Source organism: Lygodium microphyllum, chromosome 28, assembly GCF_053477565.2.
Source record: "Lygodium microphyllum isolate KBCC chromosome 28, Lygodium_microphyllum_v1.1.10, whole genome shotgun sequence".
NCBI classification, from domain to species: domain Eukaryota; kingdom Viridiplantae; phylum Streptophyta; class Polypodiopsida; order Schizaeales; family Lygodiaceae; genus Lygodium; species Lygodium microphyllum.
In genome coordinates this window covers 28,868,553-28,881,109 of record NC_141162.1, presented here as the reverse complement: position 1 = coordinate 28,881,109, position 12,557 = coordinate 28,868,553, and the positions used below count along the sequence as shown (strand labels likewise).

Genomic DNA, 12,557 nt, shown 5'->3' with positions numbered 1-12,557 from the left:
CTTTATGTCAAGGGTTATATGAGTTGGATGCTTTTTCAATTGATCAGTCAGCATACGTAGCACTCTTACTCTTTCAATTGATCAGTCAGCATACGTAGCATCCACTCTTACTCCTGCTATGTTACAAGCTAAGTTATGGCATGCTCGCATGGGGCATGTGAACTATGGTAGCTTGATGCTCTTACAGTGTACACAGATGCTAGATGGATTATCTCTTTTGAAGAGACCTTCTGAGCACTTATGCAAAGGATGTATTTTGAAAAAAAATACAACACTTTTCATTTCCCCGTGATGCTACTTTTAGAGCCACAGTCAGGTTACAGTTAGTGCACTCAGATGTATGTGGCCCTATATAGACAAAGTCATTGGGTGGATGTTACTATTTTGTGACTTTTATTGATGGCTTTACTCGCTTTTGTTGGATCTATTCTTTAGTGAAAAAGTCAAAAGTGTATCATGCATTTTTGGCTTTTGTAGCACTTGTTAAGAACCAATCTAGCTGTAAAATAAAGACTCTTCGTTCAGACCAAGGGAGGGAATATATGTTCTCTATGCTGAATTCTTTTCCGAACTAAAAGGGCATTGTTCATCAGTTCACTACTGCTTATACTCCACAGCAGAATGGGGTTGCAGAGAGGAAGAATTGGTCACTCATGGAGATGGCTAGATGAATACTAAAAGCAAAGAGCTTGCCACACAGTTTTTGGATGGAAGCCGTTATGTGTGCTTGCCATGTTTTGAATAGATGCCCCACCAAAGCATTAAAGAATGTTAGCCTTTTGATGCTTGGATCAACCCGAAAACCTTCTCTTGGGCACTTTCATACCTTTGGGTATCTTGCATATGCATTTTTTTGGGATATAGTAGTGAGAGTAAAGGCTACAAACTCTATGATCCTGTCTCTAAAAAGGTATTTGTCAGTAGGGATATACTCTTTGATGAAAATTTAGAATTATCCGTTACTGGTTTTGACACATCAGGCTGCTTATGATGTATTTGAAGGGCTGCTGCCCATTTCATTTGGTGATTCAGCCGGAGTTTCACCAAGTGAACTTAATGTTCTGCCAACTGCTCCATTGGAAAATGCAGAAAATCAGCCATTGGCTAATCTGAATATTCAATAAAGTGTTGAATCTGAAATTCAGCAAGAGTTTATGCACAGTCAGGAGGAAATACAAATGCCTAGATGGTATTTACAGACTATGAAAGATAGTCATTTGGATGCGCCCATGGCTGGTCGTACTAGAAGGCAAGCTCGTATGCATGATATTGCACATACCATGGAGTTTGTTATGGTAGCAAGTACAGTTGATGATGACAAGCCTGAATGTTTTGAGGATGCACAACATAATGTACATTGGATGGTAGCAATGCAAACTGAATTTGATTCTATCATTAAGAATCAAACATGGGATTTAGTGTCTTTGCCCATTGGGAAGAAAGCCATTGGAACAAAATGGGTCTACAAGCTGAAAAGGAATGCAGATGGATCCATTGACAAATATAAGGCAAGACTTGTAGCTAAGGGCTATGCGTAGAAGAAAGGCATTGACTATGAGGAGACATTTACTCCTACCTCCCAAATAACTACCATCAGGTCTATGGTTGCTTTGGCTGCCCATTATGGATGGATTGTGCATCAGTTAGATATTAAAACTGCATTTTTACATGGGAAACTTCATGAAGAAGTATATGTACAGCAGTCCACTAGTTTTGCAGTTGAGGGATCCGAACACTTGGTTTGCAAGCTGAAAAAGGCTTTATATGGCTTGAAACAAGCTCCTAGAGCTTGGTACGCAAAGATTGATGCCTTTTTACTCAGCCAAGGGTTTATAAACAGCTCATCTAAGTCTACCCTTTACGTATGTAAAGAGGGGGAATCCATGGTGATCATTTGTCTATATGTTGATGACCTTTTGGTTACAGGGACACATGCTGATCAGATTTCAACATTTAAACAAAATTTGCAGCAAACTTTTGACATGTCAAACTTGGGATCTTTGCATTATTACTTGGGCATTCAGTTCAAACATGATGCTATAGGTATTGGTTCATCACACTCAAGATACATTGGTAAACTCCTTGAGAGGTTTGGCTTACAGGATTGCAAGCCAGTTTGTAAACCCGGACTAAAGCTATCATTACATGATGACAATGATTTGTTTGATATACACACATATGCTCCAGCAGTTGGATGCCTTATTTACCTATGCAACACTAGGCTGGACATAGAGTTGCAGTTTCAGCCCTGTGCAGATATATGCATCAGCCATGCATGTCACATTGACAAAGCATGTCCTTCGTAACTTGCAAGATACTAGATCCCTTGGATTGTTTTATGCCAAGGGGGGACCACTACATTTACATGCCTACATTGATTCTTATTGGGCTAGTGATTATGATTCACGTCACTCAACTTGTGGCAATTGTTTCTTTCTTGGCTCATCTTACATATCTTTGCTTAGCAAGAAACAATCCACTGTTGCCACATCGTCATGTGAAGTTGAATACAAGGTAGCTTTCACTACCACAATTGAATGTGTATGGATTAGATGCTTGCTAGCTGATCCAGATGCATCTGTTACAGAGCCTACTCCTTTGTTCACTAACAGTCAAAGTGCCATTGTAGTGGCACGGAACCTAGTGTTTCATGCCCGTACGAAACACATTGAGATACATTATCACTTTGTCAAAGAGAGGCTACATGCAAATGATATCAACCTTGCCTATTGTCCTACAACCAGTAATGTGGCAAACATCTTCACCAAAGCTCTTCCTCGTGACAAATTTGAAGCATTTCACAATGCTTTAAATTTGATATCCTTTGGTGGCAGATGATCCTTGTACTTTTGATCACTCTTCACTCTAGTGGGGTTTGTTGGGTTTCACTCACGCTTACGCTCATAGAGGAGTGTCGGTGATCAATAAGACACTGGGGCACTTTTTACTCTCAGTACGAGAGGCTTTTTCCCCCATACTTATTCTCATTTTTTCGTATGTGCCTATGTTACACATTTACGGGCACTTATCATGTTCGGGTGTGAACATCCCTTACAACCCTAAGGTTTAAGGGTTGTACTTTGTACTTTCAGATTACACTCTTTCAATCTATTGCATTGGGTGTCGTGCTTCACTCTCCATACTGTCTACTGCACTCTCAGCTGAGCTTCGATCCTCTCCTCTCACAATGTAGTTTTCCCCAGCCTTCTCCGTGAACCCAACATGCCTCCCCACCTGACCTTCCCCTCTTTTTTGCCGCCTGCATGTAGTTTTCCCCAGCCTTCTCCAAGAATCCAACATCTGCACCATGCCCTCCCCTCTTTTCCCTTTCCTTTCAAACCACTTGGTCTGCTTGCACATTATCCCAGACTGCATTGCAGCCTGCCAGCAACCTTCCAATCTCAGTGGCCTGCCTCACTTTGCATTCCAGCCTGCCATTAGCCCTTCAAACTCTGCGCACAGCCCACCAGCCTCATAACATCTACACCTGCACCCCTAGTATCCCTCTTTCAGGTCCTTTCTGTGGCCTCAGCCCTTTCCTCTATTCTTCTCTTCCCTGGTGAAGATACAAGATCAGCAAGACACAGCACACAGGAAAACCAAGAATTTTCACACAAGTAAAATGAAGCAGAAACTCAATTTGCAATCAGATTTGATCCTAATGCTGACCTGCACATCACAACAAAGTGATAGGCATATGAAAGTGAAGTTATGTGGTTGATTGGCATGTGTGCATCGAATGTTGTTATGCATGACATGATTTATGGCAACAGCTACAATCAAGACTTCCGCTTGACACAACTTGTTTATTTTCTATAAAAGAGAAAAGCTCTAGTAATAACACCTCAGAGACAATCCCCCCTCTTGTGATTAAATACAATGTACAACAAACCCTGTAGAGATTAGCCAAGTACAACATAAATAGAATGGTTGTGTGAACATACATGGTACAAAGGACCCTATAGAGAGTAGCTAAGTACCTCACAAATACAATGGTAGTGTCAGCAACCAATTTGGTGGGCTATACAACTAGACCTTCTAAGGGGCTATGTGAGAAAGGTGTCATACTCCCAAGTCCGCAAGAGGGCATATCTCCTCTCATCCTCTCAAAGCCACCCAACAACCTCTCCCATCTCTTGCAAAAAGTATGGATAATCTCTGTACAAATCCTTGAGAGAGTCTGTCACGAGGACGTGAAATTTTGGGATGATCTAATCTTGCAAATAACATTTGATTTAGATATTAATCAAATGTGCAAGATTGTTTAACATATGTAATGCACATGGTAGTTATTTTTTGGTAATAGGCCAAGGACCCTAAGGATGGAATGGGTGTCAAAGGCAAAAGTTACAATAAGTTATGTCTAACAGGTACTAGGTGGTACCCAGTGTTAGATTTGAGCCTCGACCAATTTATTGGCCACTAATGTCAGTGGTGACATTAGAGACTAGATAGTAATTAATTAATTAATGCCAGTCTAAGGATCAATAACTGCTCAAGGATACTTGGAATAAAAATTGGCCTTAAAAGACGTTTTTCAATCTTACATGGGCATTTTTGACAAGTGGCAACCTTCCCAAATGGTTTTTTCAACCATTAGCCATAATTAAATATTAATTTTCAAAGGCAAAAGTTACAATAAGTTATGTCTAACAGGTACTAGGTGGTACCCAGTGTTAGATTTGAGCCTCGACCAATTTATTGGCCACTAATGTCAGTGGTGACATTAGAGACTAGATAGTAATTAATTAATTAATGCCAGTCTAAGGATCAATAACTGCTCAAGGATACTTGGAATAAAAATTGGCCTTAAAAGACGTTTTTCAATCTTACATGGGCATTTTTGACAAGTGGCAACCTTCCCAAATGGTTTTTTCAACCATTAGCCATAATTAAATATTAATTTTCAGTCTTTAAATACTGAAAATCAATCTAATAATTATTTCGGTGCCCTAAAAAATTATCTGAGTGGTCAATAATTAAATTAGCTACGCAACTTCCATTCCCGACTCTCTTTGTGCCATCTCTGACCATCAAATTGGCGTTAGGTATCATTAAACGCCACTTCTCTAGTGTCACCAATTGACACTTATGGCCAAATGAATGACCTAGGCCAACAATTACCACCAAGTACTTGTGCGGCATAACTTATAGCAACTTTTCCCTTAACATCTCGTGATTTGTTTGGGTCCCAAGCTCGTAAATTTACTCTAACCCCAGTTACACCTCACATGTGTAACATTTACTTAACCATGTGATTAAAAATTAATCCACATGTTAAAAGTGAGGTTTTAAAAATACATGTCCTCATGACAGCTGAGGTAACTTGGGATGCTATCATTTAGCCTAGATCTAGGGGAAATTTGGGGATTATTTACCTAGACAATTAGAGTAGAGCGTTGATGGTAAATCTCATTGTGCCTTGCCTTCTTCCAAGAGACCAGCCATGGAAGAAGCTACTACTAAGGAGATTAGAGGCCATCGTTCTTGCTCATGGAGGACCATGGCAGCCTGCCATATATTGGATATTTCAGCACATCCGAGCTATAGGGCTTGGGAATAGTTTTGAGGCCAGATTTGCTGCATCTATTATACGGGCATAAAGATCAGTATCTATAGGACTTCAATAGATTGACCCATCTACTATTGAAGGAAGTTGAGGCAGCCACTTCTCATCAAGCGCCTACTCAAGATAGAGACAGGCCACACGATTGGAGAGAGGACCCTTCCATCTTGGGGGAGGTTATCTTCCCAAGCAATTTCTACAATGGGGGAGTGTTTCATCTTTCTTGAGCTCTCTGCTCATGTACAAACACAAAGACTTCAAGGTATCAAAGGGGGCTAGAGCCATGATGGATAGCATTAGGGATGTGATGCCCCTTGAATGGAGGACTGACATAGTGACTGATCAACATGGATTCTTTACTAGAGGGAAGATCCTTCCAGTAGTCGCAATCACTAGCAGAGAGTGTGTGTTTACTTTCTTTGTAGAGATTGATGATAGACTTGGGAGAGAGGATTTGGATCAATTAGAGCTCACAAGATGCTTTGAATAGAGGATTAGAGTTGTGGTTCATTGTGATAGGACTTGGTACTTAGACTCAAACCCTCAAACTTATATGACAGAGGGATGGAGACATTGGGCATATAGGAGGAGGCTGCTATAGAGACTTAAGTGGGATCTCAGGAAAGGGGCATGGAGAGATCCATTTGCAAAGACGCCTTCGCATGTGCCGTGTGTGCCCTTCTTTGGCTATACCACTAGGTTGGGAAGGAGGATACAGATGAGCAAGTCAAAGTGGTGCCAGTCGTAGCTTAGCATGGGACTACCCAAAATATATCATAAGCTTTCCTAGTAGATTTATAGAGGAGATTAGAGGACAGTTTTAGACCAAGCACGTTTTCGCTCTTTCTTTGGTTACTAGCACACGAGTTTTGCAGTTGGTACATTACTTGGCTATTCTAAAGACCTTATCCCTTGCACTAGATGTGGGGAGCATGAGGAGACAAAGAGACACTGCATATGGGATTGCGCAAGGGCTCACATAGAGGAGAGCCCTTAAGATGGTGTTTCATGAAACTATAGACTGATTGTTGCGTGGGGGATGGTTGCTTTGGTCACAGACAGAGACCCAGCTTGTGGATATGAGAATGTACAAGGGTGCCATGTCTATCGTGTTCTTGTGAGAAAGATTATCATGCCAGATCTTGACGTTGCTTATTGACATCAGCAACAACTAATTCCAGCGTCTCTTTACTCTCTGTCTGTGTTTGCCCTGCATGGCTTTCTAGATGGGTTCCCATTGTTCGTTTGTCCCTACTATGCTCTCTGTGAAGGTCATCCACACAGATAGCCTCATCGAGGATGTCATTTTCACAACCTTCTTATATGCCCTACATCAGTTCAAGCTGCCTGTCTCCAGCACCAACACATCCCCTATCTCAAGGAAATAGGCAAATTCATAAAAGGGCTTTTTAAATGAAACAGGAGTATGAAGAATATAGAGAGCAGATGGATTGGTAGCTAAAGGCTCTCACGAGTTGAACGAGTAGCATAGATTACTATATGGCCCTAGTCGGATCACTACAAAACATTGAAGAGATGGAGAGATGGAGAGACAGTTTAGCAGAGCACCAAGAGGGCTGTCATTGCAAGCATGTGCATATGCTCCATGTGCATAGATTACTACATGGACCTACTCGGATCGCTACAAAACATTGAAGATACGAAGAGATGGAGAGATAGTTTAGCAGAGCACCATGAGGGCTGTCATTGCAAGCATGTGCATATGCTCCATGGCCCCTCTCGTAGAGGAGAAGACTGTATGGACCCTTGCAGTGTTTGCCTTGAAGAAAGTGTTGAAAAGATAATGGATTTGACAAACTTTCTCTTTGATCTATTAGGTTCTTTTTAGTATAGACCTTACCATACCTTCAAAGAGATCATGGAATTAGGAGATAGTCGAAACGGTTTTTATCACAGCCCCAAGGGCAGCAGAGGAAGGCTGAATATCACAGAGTGGACATAATAACCTTCTTTGGAATATCATTATCCCCACTCAAACAGGTTTTCTTCAGGAATACAACATCCTAGACAACATTTTCACCTCTTAGAATTTATTGTCCCATATGGAGGAGGCATATGCCAAAGTAGATCGGCAGTTCTTGGAGGGCAATGTGCCAACATTGGGATGCCCAAAGCAGTAGGTAAGAAGAGAACTCTATATTCCTTAGCACACAGCTAGGTCATTGTCAGCAAGGCTCAAGGAGAGGCACAGCATTCAAATTTCAGTGAGACAGGGTTGTCTTCTTGCCCCTTTCCTATTTATATTTGTAGTAGAGACCATGAGCTGCTACTTGGAGACATGTGACAGATGTCCAAGGGATCAAATTGCCCATTAGAGCACTTGATAGGCTTCCAGATGTGCAGTTCACACATAACAAAATAATCTACTTAGATGGGAATGAGGACAACATCAAGGCCTTTGCAGCACCAATGGAGAACTTCTAGAGCTCCACACCTTGTCAACAATTGGTATTAATCCTATGTTTTTTGGGTGTAGAACAGTAGATAGCTAGATTACAGACCATATGAGGACTTCACTTGGGTTCCACAATAAGGAAGCATAGTAAGATATATCGAATGTCACATGGGAATAGACATCATATCAGAGCAATAGCTGGCACCTCTTCTTTTGAGCATCACTCCAAAACTCCTTTATTGGAGCACCATAAGAGTTCCTATAGCAAGGAGAGTGATGATTGCTAATCAGGTTGGTCCAGCAAGCATGCCATATAGCACTTCTTGTTGGGCCTTCTCCAAGTAATGTATTGGCAGGAACAGACATCATATCAGAGCAATAGCTGGCAGCTCTTCTTTTGAGCATCGCTCCAAAACTCCTTTATTGAAGCACCACAAGAGTTCCTATAGCAAGGAGAGTGACGGTCACTAATCAGGTTGGTCCAGCAACCATGCAATATAGCACTTCTTGTTGGGACTTCTCCAAGTAATGGACTTCCCCAAGTAATGTATTGGCGGGTGAAGCATCTCATCAAGGATTTCACTTGGTTGAGAGGAATGGGAGTCCAAGGTAGGGAAAAGGTAGCTTGGGATGTCAACATTCAGTCTAGATCCAAGAGTGGTTGGGGATCATTGACCAAGATTCCCAAAGAAGAGCCTTACTAGTGAAGCTTATTGTTAGGGGCCTTCTTCTAGGCACGAGACATGGAAGAAGCTACTACTATGGAGATTTGTGTCCATTACACTTGCCATTGGAGGACCATGCGTCCTAGGATATGCTCGAAATTCCAAGAAATTAGAGCCTGACATCATGGAATGGGATTCAAGATCGAAGTCGCAGTTGCCATCCCTAGAGCCAGGACATTTGTATCATCTAGCCCTTACTAGCAAAACACTAACCACAGTTTGAAGGTAGATGAGGCAACCTCTTCCCTTTGTGCAACATTTGAGATCAGAGTCCAAAGCCATACCCAAGGACATACAACTCGTCTTTCTTGGGGGAGATTCTCCACACAGCTTGCTTCCACAATGAGAGAGTTGTTTGCTTTTCAAGATTTACCAGCAGACAAGAGTCAACATAGAGATGCATGGCCTTAGGGTTGCCAAAACTATGATAGAGACCATGATAGAGGGATTGCCTTCCAAGTGGAGGCCAAATACAAAAACCTTTCAAGCCTGGATCAATCTAGTTTCCAAAGGAAGTATACCACTTGGTGTCCTAGCGAACACTAGAAAGAGTATTTATCTTTATTGCGCGCAGGACAGTCAACTTGTGAGAGAGGACTCAGATTAGCCAAAGCTCACAAGTTGCTCCCTCCTAGAGGATTAAAGAACTGGCACATTAGGAAAGGAGATAGTACATTGATCTGGTCCTAGCTAGTTGCACAAGGGAGAGATTGAGACATTGTGCCTACCAAAGGAGGCTCTTACAGAGATTTTGGTAAGACCCAAGAGAGTGGGTTTGGAGAGACCCATTCTTTGACAAACCTTGCAACATGGACTTCTTTGGTTACACCGTCAGGTTGGGGACAAGGATTTTCATTTTCCCAAAGAAGAAAAAAAAATCCATATCAAAGAATATGTAACAAAGCCTAAAGGAAAGCCTATCACAAAGCCTATATGAATAACCACTCAGAAGGCCTATGTCTATACTGCCAAACCATGTGCATATGGAAAAGGAAGAAAGTGTGTGAATAATGTCCTGAGAAAAGCATCTCTTCTCTTCCTCCTAGTCTCTCAATTACCTTGCATTCTCTCCCATCTCCCATGGAGAGTCGTGAAACACCATCATAAGGGCTCTTCCCCAGACATCCTGAGCCCTTGAGCAATCCCATGAGCACTGCTTTGAGTCTCCTCATGTCCCCCACATCCAACGCAAGGGGCATGTTTCCTACCATAGCCAAGCCATGTTTCCTACCAAAGAAAGAGTGAAATATTTCTTGGTCTAAAATTGCCTCCAATCTCCTCCAAAAGTCTACCAGCAAAGGCTATGATACACCCTGGGCCACCCAATGCCCAGCTGCAGAATGGCGCCACTCTGATCCTGCTCACCTGTATCCTCCTCCCTAGCTAGGTGATGTACCCAAAGAAGGGCACATCCTGTAGTGTCTCTGCAAATGGGTCTCTCCATACCTAGTCACCAGGATCCCATTGAAGTCTCTGCAACAGCCTTTGTGTGAGATGTGGAGAGCAGAGGAGACTCAAGAAATTGCCTGTGGGATTACCCTGGCCTAAGAGGTTTGCAAGACAGCCCTTTGGATAAGCCTCCGCAGTACAATTGGGACCATGATTGTAACCAGGGCTAGTAGCTTGGCCCATGGAAGAGACCAAGCATGTGGATATGAGGATTATCAAGGGGGAGTCTCTCCTTTCTCGTGCTAAGCCAGTACTTTAGCATGATTCCCACACCATACTTCTTGCACATAGAGTGGACTAAGGGGCATGCCCACAGACGGAAGCTGAATGTCCGGTTCATTTGGACCCTGCAGCACAGTTATGCCATTGATATGCAAGACATTTATACTATAAGGACTCTCTCTGGAATCTTCAAAGAGATTATCCACAAAGATGGGAGAAATACTAAGTATTACAGGAGAAGAGATGTTTTTATTCATATTTGGAACTCCAGCACCTTATTCCACTTCGATTCACAAATGGTCTAGCTGCTGGCTAGACTGGCAGTTTACTGAGCAGACTTCATTTCAGATGTAGCTTGTAGTCCTTTACGAGGTTTGTTTCATAGCTTGTATGCCTGCGTCAAGGTGGGTTTTTCTTGAGGTGTTATTAATAGAAAATTCTTTCTTGGGTAGAAGAACTGACCTAGCTTTTTATTTTCCAAGAAAACAGAAGGCTAGGTTAGTTCCTAGTCCTAAGGATTACTAACCAGGCTACCCACTTATGGTCTACTAACCAGCCCACCATTGCCTAAGGTTGCTTCAACAAGATCAGGTCCAAGGCAACTAGCTGAAATTAAAAGAAACATAAGTCAACCACACACAGAATTTAGCACTAGCTCAAATTAGACCAAAGATAGTCAACCACGTAAAGAATCTGCAACACAATCCAACTCTTACTTTACATTTACAAGGGTCATGAGAACGAAAAATATCAATCTTCCTACTTTCCTGATAGAATATAGCATTCAGACATTCACTATCCACAATACCTGCCACCAAGTATATTAAGCTAGAATTTTTATACATAACTGCAATGATTAAAACAGTCTGAAAACTTGTAATATTGTTTTGATTATCCTTTAGCAAAGATGACCACTCCAGAAGCATCTAAAAGCCACATTTAAGCATTTATATTAAACTAACAGACAAAATGGTCTGGCAATATCACCTTTGGAAGATGCTGAAACTTATAAGATTTGGTGGCAGTAGTATATGAAGGACCACTAGATGTCGACAAGCCTGCACAAAAAACAACCAATGCCAAAGATATGTCAGAACCGATGTGTTGGACATCAATCAACTCATGGAAAGCCATTTCATACACTACAAGAATCTGTCAAAGTTCAGAATCGTGTTGAACTATCACAGTTTCCAAACATGATCACAGGTTCTTTATGTTTCCATGTTTTGGGCCTTCCCACATAAGATAGGAGACCTTTTTTGGTTTTTTGAGTAGACCCTCCATCATGTCCTCCTACCTTCACCCCCCTGCATCCCTTCCTCTGCATCTATATCTTCCCCCTAACCTTTCTCTACTCCTGCTGTCCCTATTGCCCTGTCTATACAAACTCTAACAAATGCATCCCTCTCCCTTTTTTCTTCAGAGAAGAGGAAAACTTCTATTAACACTCCTCAAAACAAAGTATCCCAAGGCAAAAGGCAAAATACAAAGCAGCCCTGTAAGGGACTTCCGTATCCAGAAAAATGTAACAAGGGGAAGTATAGTAGAAGCTTGAATGAATAGCCTGTCAGGAGGTATAATGCCAGATCATGTGGGTTTGGAAAAGCAAAAAAGTGATGGAGATCATGAGGGTTTGGAAAAGCAAAAAAAAGCGATGGGATCACATGTCCTGACAAGAGCATCTCTCCTCCTCCTCATCTCCAAACTGCCTTGTATTCTCTCTCATCTCCTGCGGAGAGTATCACAACGTTCGAGGCATGTTTGGGTCTATCATCTATGTTTGGGCCTTGTGTCTTGGAACTTCCTTTCTTAACCCTTACCCTTTTTAGCTATTTCCACTAACATTGGAAACTCTCATTTCATTGTGTCTAACATCTACATAAATACTCACAATTACATTTCAATATTAGCTATCCAAGCAGTTAATGATTCACGTTGCTCACAGGTAGCAACATAGTCCTCCCAAATTTCTTCAACCTCTTCAATTTCGGTCTTGGGATGAGCTATTTCCTGATTCTTTTTAATTGATGTTGGTTCAACAGTTCCCTCAGTTTGTCATGCAATGTTTTCTTTATTTTTTCCCTTTCATCCAAAAACAATGGGATTCAGAAAGAAAAAAAACTGAATTCACAAGCTAAACAAAGTGCACAAATAAACACTTGCATGATTTCTTGCAAAT

General features: G+C 41.7%; 1 protein-coding gene across 1 annotated transcript in view; it reads right to left on the bottom strand.

The window, feature by feature from the left end:
- LOC148011284 (transducin family protein / WD-40 repeat family protein) overlaps positions 1-12,557 on the bottom strand; it is a 191,806-nt gene that overhangs the window by 31,067 nt on the left and 148,182 nt on the right. The window contains exon 14 of the mRNA XM_087670532.1: positions 11,366-11,436. Within this exon, the coding sequence (XP_087526658.1) occupies positions 11,366-11,436 (71 nt within the window). The remainder of the gene's footprint in view (positions 1-11,365; positions 11,437-12,557) is intronic.